The 19375-nt window shown below is 43.0% G+C and overlaps 1 protein-coding gene across 1 annotated transcript in view; it reads left to right on the top strand.

The window, feature by feature from the left end:
• Positions 1-17630, top strand: part of LOC145394427 (gamma-glutamyl hydrolase A-like) — a 235196-nt gene extending 217566 nt beyond the window's left edge. Inside the window, exon 7 of the mRNA XM_080268293.1 lies at positions 17515-17630. Coding sequence (XP_080124419.1) covers positions 17515-17624 — 110 coding nt within the window. The 3' untranslated portion in view covers positions 17625-17630. The remainder of the gene's footprint in view (positions 1-17514) is intronic.
• The last annotated feature ends 1745 nt before the right edge of the window (positions 17631-19375 follow it).

The following is a 19375-nucleotide window of genomic DNA, read 5'->3' as shown; positions in this document are numbered from 1 at the left end:
TGGAAAATGTACGAATCCTTGTCCCCGATAGTACAGTTGTATGGAATAAGGCTAGCCGACCAAAACGTATCAGAGTTTTCAGGTTGTAACAGACTCTTTTTTTAAACTCCAAATCCGGTGCGCTGAAATTCTGTCTGTGAAAGTCTTGTTCTGCTTTTGAAACTGGTCAAAGGTAAAAGATTTGATGTCACGTCTTGAACTTTCCTTAAAAAAAAAAAAGAAAAGAAAGACTGAGTGTCTCTGCGTCCCACTGAATGTGCCACTGATTGGCCTTAGGGTAATAGGATACTATTACAGACACGTAATTCCAGCTCTCCTCTCTGTTGAGAAGCTGGACGCTGTGGAATAATTGCTTGAATTTTAGTAATTGTCTTGCAGCAGTTATTAAGGGTTTCTAAACAAGATTTTCTCAGCGCCTGCACCTTGAACAAAGTGTTAATGATGCAATTGTTGCAGCAGTCTCTCATGACCTCCTCAGACTCTGATGGCAAAGCTTGAATAAAGTTAAGATCCTCATACCACGTCAGCAGCTGTTCGTAATAAACTATTCAGTGTTGTTCACCAACTGATCAAGTAGTTTAATTAAGATTCATGTCAGTCATTACACTCTTTGGAAGCTGTTGATAATGTTGATGGAAATTTTACATTCGGCAAGACTCAAGCAACTCATCAAGTACCTAAATAACTCAGATACCTCTTTGTCCTGCCTGTCCATGCAGAACGCCAATCAGAGTTAGGCTATTATCAAGAAGGAAGATCAGTACCAGCGTCGACACAAACATCTTTATTTTCACCAAACGTTGCGACATCCCAGTATGTCATCATCAGTGGTCTTGAATAAATTCGAATAAAGTACTTTAAAAACTGGGAAAAGCAGCGAAGTGCAGTACATCGAAAAATAAAGTATATAAATTTTCATGCTGTATTAATGGGGCTGCCGAAATTTATTTAATTGCGGAGCTGTAACTATATACAAGAAATTTTGCAGCCATCAACTATTCAAAAGCACCACAAACGTCTCTCGCGGCTGTGTGATAAGCCTTTCTGAGAATGATGAATTACTTTTGGTTTTGACATGAACTAGGTAGGAGAGTTTCACATAAATAGTATCTCCCATTTATCTGTAGGGACCAAGTGCCTAGGCAGGTAATGATTGTATTGAAACTTGTGTTCGTGTGAAAAATCTGGGCATTAAACCCGTTGAGGGAGGGAGAGAGAGAGAGAGAGAGAGAGAGAGAGAGAGAAGAAGAAGTATGTTAAAGAGGCGATTTCTTAATTACCAACCGCGATAGCGAAGCTGGTATTACTTTCAGTTCGTCAGTCTGGTGAAAGTAGGTCAAGGTGTGTATGTCTATTACCATGATGACTTCGCAACCGCTCAGTATATCACAGACTTGTACAGTTGTGTAGTAGGGATGATAATATCCAATGAGTTCGAAATTGGTGAAACTAAGCCAAGGTCAAGTTCATACTCCAAGCCGCGTTACATATATATCGGCTCGCGGCAAGTGTGATTTCCCCCTTGGAAGAGCCTCTAGTTGCAAAGTTCGTAAGTAGAAGACAGACTCTACGCTCTACATATATTGTAGGTCTTCATTGCGTTAATTTTGTCATTTCAAAGCCAAAGGTGGATGTTGTGTATATGTACGCAATGATTTATTTTGCTCTCGTGTTCCTGAACATGATTCTTCTGAATTCTCTACTTTCTGGCTTCGGCTTTCCTGTCATTCTCTGACTAAATATATCAGTGCTGTTTACTTCTCTAATTCTACTATGAAAAATTCTTCAACTATCTTACTTCTACGGTGGAACACAGTCTCTCCATTTCTCCTTTCCCTGAAATCTCCATTCCAGGAGATTTCAATGTTCACCACCACCTTTGGCGCTCCTTTCCTTTCACAGATCCACCTGGTGAACAAGCCTACTTTTCCATCCTTAATGACCTAGAGCAGTTTGTACAGCACTCGATTTGTATCCCTGACCACCTTGGAGAGAGCTACAACTTACCTGACCTCTTCCTTACAACTAGTCCTTCTGCTTACACTGGTAATCATTCCTCTCTGTTGGGCTCCACCGATCACAACCTTATTATCTTAACCTGTCGTATCGCTCCAGTACAGCCTGTGGAACCTCCAAAGAAACGTCATTTGTGACAATTTGGAGCTGTGAATTGGGAGGCCCTTAGGCAGTATTTCTTTTATTTTCCCTGGAATGATTATTCCTTCCATGGCTGGGAGCCATCTGAGTGTGCCTTGCGCATTACGGATTTATTCTCTCGGGCATGGAAGCATACATTCCCATCTCATATCCTTTACTAATGCAAGAAAGCCTTGGTTTAATCAAGCTTGTTCTAATGCTGTCCACAAGAAGGAGAGGGCCTATAAAAGGTACCATAGCCAACCCACCCCAGAATCACATCTTTTTTATGTTTCTGCCCGGAATCGTGGTAAGTCTGTACTTTGCGCTGCTAAAAATAATATCATCCGTACTAAATGCTCTCAACTCTCCAACTCGAATTCTTCCCGTTCCTTCTGGCACCTTGCCAAAAACCTTTCTAACACCTATACCTCATCATCCTTCCCTACTCTTTTCTACTCTGATGGCTTTGTATCTAGTTCTTCTACAGATGAAGCAGATCTGTTCTCTCATACTTTCTCTTCCAGTTCCACTTGAGACGATTCCACTACTGTTCCTCCATCACTTCCTCCCCTCAGACTTCCTCATGGCTGACATTAAAATTTCTCCTGTAGATATATTTTCTGCCATCACTGGCAACAGTACTAACAAGGCATATGGGCCTGATGGAGTCCCTCCTGTTGTCCTCAAGAACTGTGCTTCTGTGCTTACACCCTGCCTAGTTAAACTCTTTCGCCTTTGTCTATCAACTTGTACATTTCCTTCTTGCTGGAAGTTTGCTCTCATTCAGCCAGTCCCAAAGAAGGGTGACCATTCTCAACTCTCTAATTATCGTCCAATTGCTTTAAAATCCTGTTTCTCAAAAGTTTTTGAGTCAATTCTTAACAGAAAAATTTTAAAGCATCTTTCCTATCACAACCTTCTTTCTGATCGTCAGCATGAGTTCCGTCATGGACACTCCACTGGCGATCTTCTCACCTACCTTTCAGACTCTTGGTCATCCTTCTTTCGGGACTTTGGCGAAAGCTTTGCCATTGCACTTGACATCTCTAAGGCTTTCGATCGACTCTGGCATAAATAATTTCCAAACTGCCCTCATACGGTTTCTATCCTTCACTCTGTTCCTTCATCTATAGCTTCCTTTCTGGTCGTTCTATAGCCGCTGTTGTAGACGGCCATTGTTCTTCTAGATCTATCAACAGTGGTGTTCCTCAGGGCTCTGTCCTATCACCATCTCTTTTTCTTTTATTCAACAATGACATTCGAAGCTGTATATCTAACCCTATCCACTCGCACGCTGATGATTGCACACTTCACTTTTCTATTCGGTTCCTGCAACATCCATCTCAGCTGTTACTTCAACAAACAAGGGATGAGGGTATGGCACACCTAAGATCTGACTTGGCTCGTATCTCTGACTGGGGTAAAAATAATCTTGTTATTTTTAATGCATCAAAGATTATGTTCTTACACCTATCAACCCTACAAAATCTTCCACAGGAGTACCAACTAATGGTTAATAATATCCATTTCAATCCTGCATCATCCTTGAACATGCATGGGGTTTATTTTACTGAGGACTTATCTTGGAAAGATCATATTACATGGCTTGTAAAATCTTCTTCCAAGAGATTAGGTGTGCTAAACTGACTCCGTACCTTCTTTATCCATGGACAGTTGTTGACTTTATTCGCGGGTTTTATTCGCCCCTGCATAGAGTACAATTCTCATGCATGGGGAGGCTCCCCACATCCAGCTCTTCTCAATAGGGTGGAGTCAAAGGCTTTTCGTCTCATCAACTCTCCCCCTCTTACTGGCTCCCTTCAACCTCTGCGTCTTCGCCGCACTGTTGCATCTTTATCTCTTTTCTATCACTTCTTCAATGGTCACTGCTCCTCTGAACTGTGTGCTTGCATCCCTCCACCTCTATGACGGGCACATAGCACACGTCTAGCAACAAACTCTCATCCTTTTTCTGTTCAATTCTCTAATGCAAGAGTTGTTTGTTACTCTTAGTCCTTCATTTATGCAACAGGTCAGCTCTGGAACTGTCTCCCTCTCTATTTCCCACTTCCTATGATCTCCAATCTTTCAAACGCAGTGTCCTGGCATCTGAAAATGAGCAGATCTTGATTTTGGCTCTCTTTTGTATTGTTTTTATTTTTTTCTTGGAAGGAACGGTTTGCGGGCTCCTGGCCTTTGGTTCTGTAATGCTAGGTGAAAAAAAGGCCCGCCTCCTCGGTCCTAGAACACCTAACGTGTAGCAGTGTCCTCTTTCAAGACCGAGGCTTAGTGCAATAAAGAGAGGTAGGACACAAAAACTCCAGGCAATAACCTTTACACGTATATTACCACAGTCAGACACAGGACAAAACAACAGATATTACAACACAGTATGTGGCAGACAAGTAAAACCTTAACTAGGATATTAGTATCTCGCAGGATACTGGCTTAACAGATACAGATGCCAACACAGTAATTCTAGTGCACAGGTGTACAGGGAATATAGGTGTGCGTGGGAGTACGGGGAGTGAGTCTCACACGCGGGGGGGGGGGGCGAGGGGAATGACTCGTGGCGGGTCAGAACAGAGTTATAGTAATATTGGGAGAGAGTAAGTAATTTTTTATTCAAAATTAGTATTATCTGGTAGCAAAGGGGTTTTGACAGTTGATTCTATTCCTCGTTTACGTTCTCACTAGCGGCTGGGAGGAGATTCTTAAAGAGAGGGTGGAGGACACTGGGAATTCACTTTGTTTACGGTAATACAAGAGGAAGAATATTATTAACACTTTTTTCTATTGTTTCCTGTAACAAAGGGCATTGGTGTATTTTACTATAGGGGATTTCTCGGGGTAGTAGTCTTACTGATTTTCTGCAAGGGCGTCACTCGTGAGTCTGATTCACCAGAACTTAGTTTCTGCACTCGTCCTTACTCATCCGCCCTTGATTTCACTCGCCACGATATTCAACATACATTAAGTCACTGTATGATTGATTATGTGTGTGTGGATGAAAGGATGCGAAGATGTGTAATGGATGCAAGAGCTTATAGAGGTTGGGGGAGTGGACTTTCTGACCACTACTTGGTGGTGGCCAGAATTAGGATTCAAGTAAGATGGAGGAATAGAAGAAGGGAAAGACGAGAGGAAGGAGTAGTTGCAAGGAGAGTGGAAAGGTTACAAGAGGATGAGAAAAAGGCAGAGTATAAGAAAGAAGTGGAGGAACGATTGGGCAATTATGAACTGGAGCAGATGGGAGACGTGGATGGTGTGTGTAGGATATTTACAGAAGAAATATGTGCAGCATGTGATGTGGTGTGTGGAAGGAAGAGAAGACGGAGGGGGGTGCAAGGAACAGCGTGGTGGACTGAAGAGGTGAGACAGGCTGTGGCACAAAAGAAGAAAGCATACATTGAATGGATGAGAAATAGGGGCGTGGAAAAAGTTGAGAGGCGGAAGAGAGAGTTATATGTAGAAAGAGAGAGGTGAAAAGATTAGTAAGAGAGATTAAGAAGAGAGTGGACGAGGAATTTGGAAGGAATTTGAGTGTAAAGTGGAGGGACTGTAAGAAAATGTTCTAGAAAGAGGTGAAAAGAGTAAGACAGGGTGGAAGTGAAGTTAGCAGGGGAGTGAAAGATAAACATGGTAGATTACTAGTGGAGAAGGTAGAAAAAGTGAGCAGATGGAGAGAACACTTTAAGGAATTGTTGAACATAGAGGATGGAAGTAATGCGAGTATAAGTGGCTGGGGAATGGCTGGGAGGAGGAGGGAGGTGAAAAGACAGGAAGAAATCAGTAGGATAGAAGTTGTGGAAGCAATGAAGAAAGTTAAATCGGGGAAAGCCCCAGGAATTGATGGAGTGTGTGGTGAAATGCTGAAGCATGGGGGAGAGATAGTAGTAGAATGGATGTGGAAGATGTGCAGATTGGCCTGGGAGGAAGGTAGAGTCCCGGAGGATTGGATGTCAGCTATAATTATTTCCTTGTACAAAGGAAAATGGGAAAAAGAAGTGTGTGGTAATCATAGGGGCATTTGTCTTCTTAGTACAATAGGAAAAGTGTATGGTAGGATACTTATTGACAGCGTTAGAGAAAGAACAGAGAAATTAGTTGGAGAAGAACAGGGAGGCTTTAGGAAGGGAAGAGGTTGTGTAGATCAGATATTCATTCTTAGATCTTTAGTGGAAAAGTTTCTAGAGAAGGGAAAGAAGTTGTATGCGGCTTTCATGGATTTGGAGAAAGCATATGACAGGGTGGATAGACAAGGATTGTGGAAAGTGTTAAGAATATATGGAGTAGATGGGAAGTTGTTGAATGCTGTGAAGAGTATGTACGATGGTGCGAAGGCTGCAGTGCATGTGGATGGTGAACTAAGTGAATTTTTCTCTTTGAAGGTTGGGTTGAAACAGGAATGTGTCATGTCTCCATGGTTGTTCAGTCTGTACATGGATGGGGTAATAAAAGAGGTACAAGGTAGGGTAGTGGATGTTGGAGTGGCCCTGGTGAGAGAGGATAGTGTTTGGAAACTCCCTGTACTGTTGTTTGCAGATGATACTGTGTTGTTGAGTGAAGACGAAGGGGAACTGCAAGGCTTGGTGGATTAGTTTGGGAGAGTGTGTAAGAAATGGAATCTAAAGGTGAATGTAGGGAAGTGTAAAGTGATGGTCTTTGAGAGAGGTGAAGTCAGTGAATGTACAGCGAGGTTGGATGGTGAGGAATTGGAAAATGAGAGTACGTAAGTACTTGGGTAGTGTGATGAGTAAGGATGGAGGTTTGGAGGGTGAAGTGCTTGAAAGGGTACAGCAGGGAAGAAAGGATGCTGGTTCTTTGAAAGCAGTGATAAGAAACAGGGAAGTGATCATGGAAGTGAAAAAGTTACTACATGACAGTATTGTGATACCAACTCTAACGTATGGAAGTGAAGCTTGGACGTTGTTGGAAGGACGCAAGTCAAGAGTGAGAGCAGTGGAAATGAGTTATTTAAGAGGAGCCTGTGGAGTCACATGGAGAGACATGCTGACGAATGAGGATATAAAGGAGCGTTGTGGTGTGGATGTGGAGGTGATAGGAAGCGTTATGAGGAACACACTGAGGTGGTTTGGTCATGTGGAGAGGATGGACGGTGAAAGACTGAGAAAGAGAGTGTATGTGAGTGAGGTGGAGGGGGGAAGAGGGAGGGGGAGACCGAGGATGAGATGGAGGGGTGGGGTGGAGAGGTATATGAGAGAGGGGGGTGTGAGTTGAGAGCTGGGCAATGAAATGGCAGGGGACAGGGCGACTTGGAGGCGATTTGTTTGTGGCCACCCCAAACGGGATTGAGGCGTTTGGCAATAGATAGATAGATAGATCACTGTTACACTAATTCTGGGGCAATGTCACACTTAGCATAAGTCACTTAACTAATTCTGGGGCAACACCACACTTAACATAATTCACTCATATAGTGGGGGCGGCGGGGAGACACGCCGGTGACAACTCTGCCGGAATAGGGGCACCGCCAAGGAAGGGCATGCTGAGAGGACACGGGACGACTCGCACGGGTGTCCTCTTTCATCCAGGGCTGCGAGTGGCGAGGGGGCCCGTAGTCTCCGGGCTAGGTTCAGGAGTGTGGCCCTCGGGACTTGGGCCAAACAGGTCCAGGAATCTCTGGTTCAGGTCTTGGCCGGAGGTGGAGGTCTTACGCCATCTTGGGGGCGTGGAGAGATCACACCCGGGCGTCCTGGGGAGGGTCTGGAGTGACTGAGGGCTGCGGTCCCCAGAGTGGCGGGGTGCCGTCAGGGAGGGGCTGTGGCACCGACCTGAACTAGGGTCCATCAGGTGGGTCTTCTCCAGGGCCAGGCGTAGGGAGCAGAGGCCAGGGGAAGCCGTAGGGCCCCGCTGGGGTTCTCCAATGCTGGAGGTCCAGGCTCTCGTCTCATGCTGGGGCGATGACACTGCCGACACCTCTATCTGGCCGTGGGGCCTGGCTATAGGCCGCGGCTGCCCAAGGGCACAACTATGAGGCACCAAGGCCCGGCTACTGGCCATTGCCTGAGTGAGGGAATCAGCATGCCTCTGGACACCTTTGGAGCAGCACCCGGCCGTCTGACGAAGGTGGGAGCGGCCACACGCCGTCTCCTGCAGGAGGGAGGGGGAGCGGCTACAGGCCGACTCGGGGGCAGCACCTTTGGAGCGGCAACCAGCCATCTGATTAAAGCAGGAGTGGCCACATGCCATTTCCTTCTGCCGGAGGGAGGAGCAGCTACAGGCCGACTCAGGAGCAGCACCTTCGGAGTGGCAACTGGCCGTCTGACAAAGGCGGGAGCGGCCACAGGCTGTCTCCTTCTGCCGGAGGGAGGAGCGGCTACAGGCCGACTCGGGGGCAGCATCTTCGGAGCAGCAACCGGCTGTCTGACGAAGGCGGGAGCGGCCACAGGCCATCTCCTTCTGCCAGAGGGAGGAGCGGCTGCAGGCCAACTCGGGGGCAGCATCTTCGGAGTGGCAACCGGCTGTCTGACGAAGATGGGAGTGGCCACAGGCCATCTCCTTCTGCCGGAAGGAGGAGCGGCTACAGACTGACTCCTGCAGGAGGGGGGTGTAGGGTGGCCTCAGGGCGTCCCTGGAAGGACACCTTCTGACGAAGGCAGGAGCGGCAACCGGCCATCTCCTGATTACCCTCAGGTCAGTGAGACACCGATTCCGTTACGAGGGGCGGGCGGCAACTGGCCGTCCCAAAGAGGAAGACACCTTCGGAGAGGCTACAGACACACTCCTGTTGAAGGCGGGAGTGGCTACAGGCACACTCCTGAGGGGCGCTGTTTGGAGCTGGATAGGCAGCTCCACCCCGATCTGATCTGGCGGTCCCACTCCCCGAAGGTAGTGTCATCTTCCTGCTAGGGCGACGGTGCTACGGCTGGGTGCTATAAGGGCGCACGGGCCGGGCTGACTTATACCGTTGTCGCACGGCATCCCGTGGTTCGGCTGCGGCTACTCCGTGGGGTCCGGGTGGGGGTGTCGGTGAGTTTACGGGGGCACTATGCTGTACATCACGCATTTCAGGTTCCTTCTTTGCATAAAAAAAAGTCACTAAAAAAGTTAGTTCATAGTCCTAAATAGGTGGGTTTCCAATACACAGATGACTGAAACTTGTCATTACCCTTTTTAGAGAGCAGGTCTGAAAATAGGAGTTTGGAATTTATCCCTGTGTATACACAGAAATTCTGTTTCTGTATTGGCAATGAAGGTAGTTTAAAAATGGCGGATCATGGTCCTTGTCCATAAAATCAGCAAAGATTTCATAAACGGACTTACGGTATGTCAGTGGTTTTTAAGCATCAATGATATTGTTAGCTATATATACATATATATATATATATATATATATATATATATATATATATATATATATATATATATATATATTATAAAATCAGCCATTGCAAACTGCTGAACAAAGGCCTCCCCCATCTTTTCCACGAAATCCTTGACTAAGCCTTTCTCTGCCGCGTTTTGTTTGGAAACTTCATTTTCTCATCGCTCCACCTCCTGTCTAGCCTGTCTCTGTTATGCTTTCAGTCTTTTGGAGTCCGGTCAGTCTCGCATTTGTTCCATTTGTTATCCCTTGTTCTTGCTGCTTGACCTGCCTCCCTCCATTTCGATTCTTTTATAACATCTGTAGTGTCCTTGACTTTAGTCTGTTTTCTCACTCAGGTTGACCTTTTATCGTCTCTTAAAGATATTCCCAACACTGACTTTTCTTTGCTCTTTCGGAATGGATTAGTTCATTTTCCATCGATTTTGAGGTCTCACAACCCTACACCATAGCTATGTATCTATTTCCAGACGCCTTAATCCTATTAAAGGTGGACACAAACAAATCGCCTCTATGTTGCCCTGTCCTTCGCCATTTCGCTGCACTCCGCCCTCCCCCAGCTCACACCCACCTCACTCATATACCTCTTCACTCCATCCCACCATCTCATCCTCGGTCTCCCTCTTTCCCTCTCCCCCTCCATCTCACTCACACACACTCTCCTTGTTAGTCTCTCGCTCTCCATCCTCTCCACATTGCCAAACCACCTCAGTGTATTTCTCCTAACGCTCTCTATCACATCCACATCCACACGACAACATTCTGTCGTTTCCTCCTTTGTCAGTCTTTCTCTCCATGTAACTCCACGTGCTCCTCTCAGATAATTTCCACTGCTCTCACTCTTGACTTGTATCTTTGTGTCATTTCCAGGACCAACCAACCAGATGTGAGATTTTGATTTTGTTCTTGTTTTGTCATCTGTTTAACTGCTGCTGCATCCCATGCCTGTAGAACACAAAATAGTTAAAATATTAGTAATAAACACTCCTCACATTGCTTCATTTATCAACTTTTACAATTGGAAATAATTTTTAAATATTTTGTACTGCACAGCTTATTTAACAATTTACAAACCCGTAGATTATGTACCTTATTGTGCTTTATATTACTATTTGAACATATAATTTAATGAAATTAATATATAATACCTAAATGGTTTCATAGATTATAAATTATATGTTTAGACCTATTTATAGTACTGAAGGGTAAATAAGCATTTTAACATTGTTAGCAAGTAATGTCAAGCTACTGAGAGAGGAAAATGACAACACTGATAATATAATATGAACAAAAAAACATACTCGGTTTGACTGGAATTTCTCAAAATTTCAAGGCGCTTGTGTAACCTCTGAATAATCTCTTATTTGCATCAGATTTCAACCCTGTTGCTTTCACCTTTGTGGTATATCTTTGCAGGGTTCTAAGCAATGAAATTTCAAGTTTTATTATTTTGAATGTTTTGCTGGGCCACCATAATATATGTACAAATATATATATATATATATATATATATAAAATATGTGTGTGTGTGTGTGTGTGTGTGTGTGTGTGTGTGTGTGTGTGTGTGTGTGTGTGCGTGTACACACACGATAAAAAAGTATCGGTGCACATGTGGCCCGAAATAGTTTGATGCCACGGATGATGGACTCTAGAAGTGTTTGATGATTTTTCCACCTTGTCAGACATACTTATATAAGTATGTCATAGATAGACTGTATGAAAATTTATGGCTGATATTGTTAAAGGACGCATATTCAGATGATAATCAATTAATTTTCCAAGTACTACACAGGCTATATTGGTCATTTCAGATATCATCGTAACTCTCTTGCACGTTGTTGTTTTCTATATATACAAGTCCCTGTGGGCCCTTCAGGCCCCTCACACTTGCTCCTGCGGAGGGCTCTCGCGTTTATGTGCTGTTCTAGTTTAACGTTGTTAATATGATTTTTTGCAGCTAACCAACTGATCATGTTATTTGCAGCTTCAGGAGTGGAACCAAAGTTGTCTGAACGCAAGTCCAAAGTACACACACAGACACATGGCTACTGCTACAGTTTATTTTAGTTCTACCTCTGGGCAAAAAATTCTACGGAGATCCTATGCCGGGCTCCGGGAGCAGCGTTTTTTGGTCAAAATGTGATCGCTTATTAAATTATAGTAAAAGTTTTTCAATCGTGATGGGACCAAGTTTTCTTCCATCAGCGATTTTTTTGCGATTTTTGTGCTAATTCTGGTGTGATATGAATGTGTAGTTTTGGCTGCCTAAAACACACACACACACACACACACACACACACACAGCTACTGCTATAGAATATTACAAGTGCTCGTGGGCCCTTCAGGTCACTCGCACTTGTTCCTGTAGAGGGCTCTCGCGTTTATATACTGTTCTAGTGTAATGTTGTCACTTGGATTTTTTGCAGCTAACCAATTGATCTTGTTATTTGCAGCTGCGGGAATGGAACCCAAGTTGTCCGAACGCAAGTCCGAAAAACTTTAGTTCTACCTGTGGGCAAAAAATTCTATGGAGATCCTATGCCAGGCTTCTGGAGCGGCATTTTTGAGGGTCAAAATGTGATCGCTCATTAAATATAGTAAAAGTTTTTCAATCGTGATGGGACCAAGTTTATTTACATCAGCGAATTTTTTGCGATTTCTGTGCCAATTTGGGTGCGATTTCAATGTGTAGTTTCAGCTCCCCAAAACACACACACACACACACACACACACACACACACACACACACACACACACACACACACGGCTATTGCAATGGTATATTATAGATGTGTGAATCCCATTGGATCCCAGTGGTGCTGGGCGAGGCACTGCACTGGGTGGGTACTATGCGTACCGCCCTCCGCGTATCGGCTCATAGTCGCGAAGCTCATAGGTCCCTACCTGGGGGTTCCCTACTTTATGCAGACTTGAAAAATCCCAGTTATGTCCAATACTCGGGACACTGGGCTCCAATGGGTTTTTATATATATATATATATATATATATATATATATATATATATATATATATATATATATATATATATATATATATCCCAATCTCCTAGATAACCTTTAACTATTTTCCCGGAAATCGTTACATCTCTACAGTATTTTCATCAAGTTTTGTTTTAATCAGTTTTGATGTCCTTACTGTTTTACATTCATAACCTTCTAAACTGTACATAAGCTTCGCTGTGATTTCTTCGCTAAACATTACCTCATTATTTCCTGTTTGTCACAGCCACTGCTTAACTGCTCCCTTTCATGGTTGTTTTTTACCCTTCTACCCAAAACTGACTTTCTTTCTCCATCCACTCCTCTGGAGTAGTAACTCTCATTTCTATCAAATTATTGTTTTTATTTTATATGCTTGGTACACGCTATTTCCTAAGGCCTGCAGTTATTTATAGATGTTAAAAGCTCTTGGGATAGAAAAATGCTTCAGGGTACAATTTTATCTTTATTGTGAATCTCAAGAAATAATCTGCATTGGTTTACTAAGAAATTTTTAACCAAATATTTACAAATTAAAACCAACGTACTTTTCCTCCAGTGTGAGTGTTTGACTGAAATAGGTAAATAATTTAGCAAAGATCCAGCCAATCAATTCACTTCCTTATATTTGGAAACTTTTACCTAATTTTTTCTTACTTAATTTATCAATTTATCTAAATCAGCTTATTACTTTACTCTGGTGCTAAGACGAGCTACATTTTTCAGTGAAGAACATAAGTGATTGCATAAATTTTTTGTACTGATGAAAAATTTATGTATTTGTTTTTTTATCCATAACTCTAGCTTACAGACAGTATATGGGCACATGAAAGCTGGTGGAAATTACAAACCTAACCCATTTGCTATCACTGACCCAACTCTAATATCTGTAATTCCTGTTATATAATATAATATTGTATATATACTGTTCTTGTACGTTAATATTTACTTATTTAGCCTCACATATGTGGCGAAAATGTAGTACTGTACTCAGCAAAGTTCTGGCTGGCTTTCGCTGATTATGTTAGCAACCACTGCATCTGCAGCATGAATCAGCCATAACTTAAACTGCAAATAACAGACTTCAAGAAGCACCTCACCAAAAAAAAAAAAAAAAAAAAAAGCTAATTTTTTTCAAGGTTTTTCAGTGCCAAGATTGTTACACAAGGATATTGTTGGACTGGAAGCAGGAGTTATTGGTTTGCCCTCACATATGATACTGCAGCACTGAGCTGGCTGACACCAACTTTAAGATTGTTGGCGTCCTAAAAATCTGTTAAGAAATTACTCAGGTACTCTGAAGTTAACTTGGAAGCGTAATTTACTCTCGTACTCCAAATATTGTCCGCCACCTCACTACTCAGGAAGTTAGGTTTCCTTTCATTCGTTTGCAGAAACGTTTAGTCTTGAAGTCTTATAAAATTTTCAGAATAACTCTGGATTTCTCACATATTCTTGCCAACCAAGGAAAATTCCTGAATTATTTCATGCTTATAACATTTCGTTTCGTTTTTGAAGGCTTCAACATCCTTGCATATGTCGGCCGTGGTCACCTGATGGCGGCTTTCCATGCAGCTCGATCTCTTAGCATCTTCCCTCTTCAGCCCCTTATCCCTGAGGTTACACTCAATGACCTCGTCCCAGGTCATTTCCGGTCTACCTCTGGCAACCCTACCCCTAATATTAACACTTCTAACATTCCACACCCAGTTATCATCTCCCATCCTCTCCACATGTCCAAACCACCTCACTCTACCTCTCCTCATCACAAAACTAATACACTCCAGTCCCATCAACTCTTCCATCATAAGCCTAGCCCCTCCAGGCCTCACATTCAGCGACGCACTGCACATCCACCTAATCTTTGCCATTTATGTACGTTTGGGCCTGCGAATATACTTGTCTTTTACTGGCCAAGTCTCACTGCCATACGGCATTACACTCAAAAGATCCCTTAGCACGGAGGGAGAGCCCTCTCAGTGTCAGGAGAGGCAACAACTCCCTGAACTTTTTCCAGCCACTCCTCACTCTAGCCACGGAGCTAGCTCCAGCCTCACATCGAGCATATAACATGTCTCCCAAATAATAAAACCTTTTCACACACTCGAGAAACTCACCAGGAAATTCAATTCTTTCACGCTTGACAATCTCCACATGCTCTCCCCGACACATCGCACACGTGAAATCACCGTTATCTCGCAGTCTCCCTCTAATACTACGACCTGTACATCTCTGATGCACCCACTTATCATAAACACTGCACAAGATGGAATCACTTCCCATGCCTTTGTGGCAAATCGCACATGGCCACTCTCCCTCTTCTTTGACAGTACCGCCAAAAGCCCTAAATACCATCACATTTGTTTTAACTGCATTTACTGGGAAGGCCTTGTGCCCCATACCATCTCTCCACTTCCTAAATCTTTCCTTCGCCTCCCTTTCATTCTCTGCAATCAACACCAAATCATCAGCATACAACATCTCCCACCGGAGTCCATTTCTGAATTCAAGTGAGAGGGCTTCATGTACCATAATAAACATGAAGGGGCTCAGAGATGACCTCTGCTGCACACCAACATTCACGGAAAACTAATCATTCAAATCTCCATTTACCCTTACCTCGGTGCAAGCACCCACATACAAGACCATAATGACCCTAACCAGCCACTCCTTGATCCCAAGCTTTCTCATTGCCCACTTCACCACCTCTCTAGGGACTATGCCAAAGACCTTCTCCAAATCAACAAAAACAAAGCACAGTTTCCATTTCTTTCCTATATATATTTCCAGAACTGTCGAACAATGAATATGGCATCAGAGGTCCCTTTGCCTGGCATAAACCCAAACTGCATCTCATCAATATTCACTCTTTCTGTAACCGTTCCTTCTAGAACTCTCTCAGTTATCTTCATTATCTGGTCTAAAAGCTTTATGTCTCAATAATTTCCTCTTTCCAGGGCATCACCCTTTCCCTTGTACACATTTACTTTTATACTCTTCCACCAATCATCTGGGACGACACACTCATATATAATCTTTTTCTTCAAGTCAGTGACTAAAGCCACTCCTATATCTCCTGAGGCTTTCAACATTTCAGCAGCCAACTTAGACACACCTGCTGCCTTCCCCACCTGCATCCTGCCCGTTGTCCTCACAGTAGCTGCGTCAATCAAACGCCAAGGGACAAACACTGGCTTGGCTGGCTCCAAACCCTCTCTGTCCCAGTCAAACTCCTCATTCAACAACTTGCTGCAATACTCTCTCCATGCATCTTTCATATCCCTACTTTTCACCACTACCCTTCCTTCATCATTCTTCACACACTGTTCACCTATGATGTCCCTATTCTCCCTCCTCACCTGATTTCCTGCCTTAACTATCATATTCTTCCTTTCCATACGATTTAGGTATCAAGTAAAAGTCTCTGAATGAGACTTCACCCTGTAAACCTCTTTCTAGCCCTGCGCTTGGCAGCCAAGTATTCCTCTTTGTTACCACCCTTTTTCCATTTCCGGAAAATCCTTTTCTCCTTAATTGCATCCTCTACACCCTCATCCCACCACCATGTTACTTTATGTCTTAGTGCAGTCCCTTGTTCATCCACACACTGAATCAGCAACTCTCACATGGTTGCTCTTGAGTGATTTATACTGAAAAATAAAAGTTTGTTACAAGAAAGGTGGGGCTCTGGTGGCGTTCATCAGCCTCTCACATTCCAGTACCACTTTACGCCCTAGCAAGGTGATGAACGCCTAGAGTGAACTGAAATTTATTTGTGGTATGAAAAACAGGAATGCCTGACGCTCACGTTCATCAATACTGGCGTTTTGTTTTTATAATACGACCCTTTGAGATAGACCCGATCATTGGCCGGCAATAAAGTGGGAACTATAGGTCAAAGGAAAGCTTGGGAAAGAGCCAAACATGAGTGGAAAAAAAAAAAAAAACGTATCTCAAATTATGATGCATCAGCAGAATCGCTGACTGTGGTCGGAGGAACTATGTGCAGTATGTCACCCGTGTGACCTGGATCCTTCTATATATAAAACCATCAAAGGGGAGTAAAGAAATAAGGATGGTGCACTAGAGAATGGGTGGGACGGTATGGAAACATTTGTAAACAGTGGGGTTTGAGTGAGAATATATTACTGTATTTATCTACATGGATGCAGTAGGATTAGTGGCTTGACTGCAGTGAAAGTTTAAAATATCCTCCTAGAGTTTTTTTTTTTTTTCGAGGGAGGGGGAGAGGGGTAAACGCAAGTGCGTGGGAGAGAAAGAAATGTGTGAGATGAAGTGATTTTGGTGGACCGTGGAAAGGACCACGAGAGCATACCCTGTGGAAGTAGATGTTGTTGGATGATGGCTTGAATGTAGTGTAGGGTTGTTTTATGTTTTCTATAACAAGAAAAAATATAAATCGTGGATGATTTGTGAGAATTCTCCAGCAAGATTAAGACAAACTCGCATTCCTCTCATTTTCCTGTATCTTGAGATGCAGCTACTTAGCACAATAAGCAGAATGATTAGCTGTAAGAAGGTCACATGTTCTGGAACTCTCTCGAAGAGGGTCAGATATATGGGACCCTAAATACATTCATACCATTAGCATTTCTTAAAGCGTTACTGAAAGGGTATAGTGTGACGATATAATTCCGATACATAATAAGAATAATAGTACAGTAGTCATAACTATATTTCATATTGCGTTTTTACGATAAGATCGTTCCAGTTTCCGGTCGAACAAATATGAAACTCTAAACTGTTACTCTTTAAACTTTGCTGGGATCCGTAGCTTGCATTCCTGGACTTGGAAAGTCAGAACTTATTGTCTCTTTATTTACTGTTATGAAGCAGATCGGTATTTATGTCCATAATTTGCCATGTGCATAAAAACAAATAGTTTTCAGTAGAAAGGAAGACTAACGATACCCAGGAATTACTGATCAAACTCCTAATCTGATATAGACTTAGCATAAGAAGTATCAATTTTAAGATGCTAATCCTTTCCATCCTTCTCCCTGTCAGCTCGCCATAATAGCCACCGCTACAAGGACGCTGACGCTGCCCACTACCCACTCATCTACAACTACCAGCCAAGATACGCCAGCAACCATCTTATATACTTCTTCAAGTAATGCTGGGAAGGGAAGAAATACTTGAGGAAGAACGGAGTTACGGTTACGAGACTCAAGCAACACACAAAAAAGGAACATTTCATAAATAACGATAATGACAGAATAAGAGGCGGTGAATATATCATAATCAAGAACAAGTGTGGAGAGAGTCACCAACATGTTCATAACAATATATATGTATATATATATATATATATATATATATATATATATATATATATATATATATATATATATATATATATATATATATATATATATATATATATATATATATATATATTCCTTATCAGACAAAACCTGGTATATGTTTAATTTCACATTGTGAAATACTTTAATCACGTAAATGTTCTCTGGTAAATGTTTATTAGAATATTTAACACACAGACAGATAGTTAGGTATGTTTACTGAACACAGCTTACAATAAATCGGGTATTACAGAAACCATAATACATGATATAATCATCCTTTGCAAACAGATGAAAGGTAATAGATAACTGCAGTCCAAAAGAAAACTATGAATCATAATTCACAGAGTAAAATAGCAGTTGCAGTGGGACTAACACTTAGGTCAAGTCTGCTGATCTACTACAGCAAGGAACCATGTAATCCAATACCATATGTTTCATGTTCGCGCCTTCGGTGTAAACCGACAACCGCACTGGTTTTGCCCTGTGAGGAGGGTGGCTAGACACATAGCAGGACCAAAAACAAGACCTGTCAAAGGGCAGATTTGTTCACAAACCAACAATCTTCCAGCAGGGCAGGTGGAGCTCATTTGCCTTGGTTAGGAGTCCTCCCACTGAGTTCTGTAGTATGGAGAGGCTTTCTCATGGGTAGTGCCATGTAGTTTGTGTGCCCGTCGCCTGGGGCCCAAGGCGGCACTGATGATGTTTATGCATTACACTTGACACCCGCGCCTTTTAAAATCAGGCGATGAATTAGGAAATATAGTGCCATGGCCCACTGGTCAGCTTATGTAAGAAACAGTGAAACAGAACCAGCAAGCTAAGAACAGTGTTCCAATTGCATTACCATGGTGGAGGCGATGGGTATGAGTGTTTCAAGGTGGCGGCCAAAGTCTCACGCTCGCTATTGAGATAGCCCCTGCATACTATAGAGCTAAATGAGTCCACCTAGAAAAAGCAAAACTCTGAATGCAAACCTAGGGTTTCCGGTAGTGGTAGTGTCCCCTAGCTTCCTCCCAGTTAATTCCCTCTTCAAAATGGGAGAAAATTCACGGAACTTGGAGCGTCCAGTAACTGCCCTGGGCTCCACCCAAATGAACAGGGTCAAATGGCCGTGTTCCTGACGTGAAAGAAGAGAGTAAGAGGGTGGAAGTGATGTTTGTTTTTAAGAGTACTAGGTATGCCGTGAAGGCACTGTGAAACGACGATGAAAGGATGTGAAGTGGAGGAGTGGCAAGGTAAGAAGGGGTATGGTCCGGTACAAATGCGTGTGGGAGATGAAAAGAAGGAATTCCGTTGCTGATGAGTGATTAGTGTCAGAGGGCAATGAAAGATTTCAAATGTGTCAGCTTGAGATGTAAAGTACGTATGTCAAGTTTCAGTTCAGGGGTATGAAAGTGGTAGTGACTAGTGCATATGCATCTTGTGATGATAGGGGTGACGCAGCTGAATGAAGTGGTAGGACAAATGGCTAGGAGCTATAGAGTGCTTGTGATGGTTGATTTGAAAAGGAAAATAAACACTGGTCCTGTGGGTAATTTAAAGGTATGTTTTGGAGTACC

This window comes from Coenobita brevimanus, chromosome 27 (genome assembly GCF_032717465.1).
Source record: "Coenobita brevimanus isolate Jiangsu-jjx chromosome 27, ASM3271746v2, whole genome shotgun sequence".
Lineage (NCBI taxonomy): Eukaryota > Metazoa > Arthropoda > Malacostraca > Decapoda > Coenobitidae > Coenobita > Coenobita brevimanus.
Note: the sequence above shows the minus strand (reverse complement) of the source record. Positions and strands in the feature narration are given on the sequence as shown.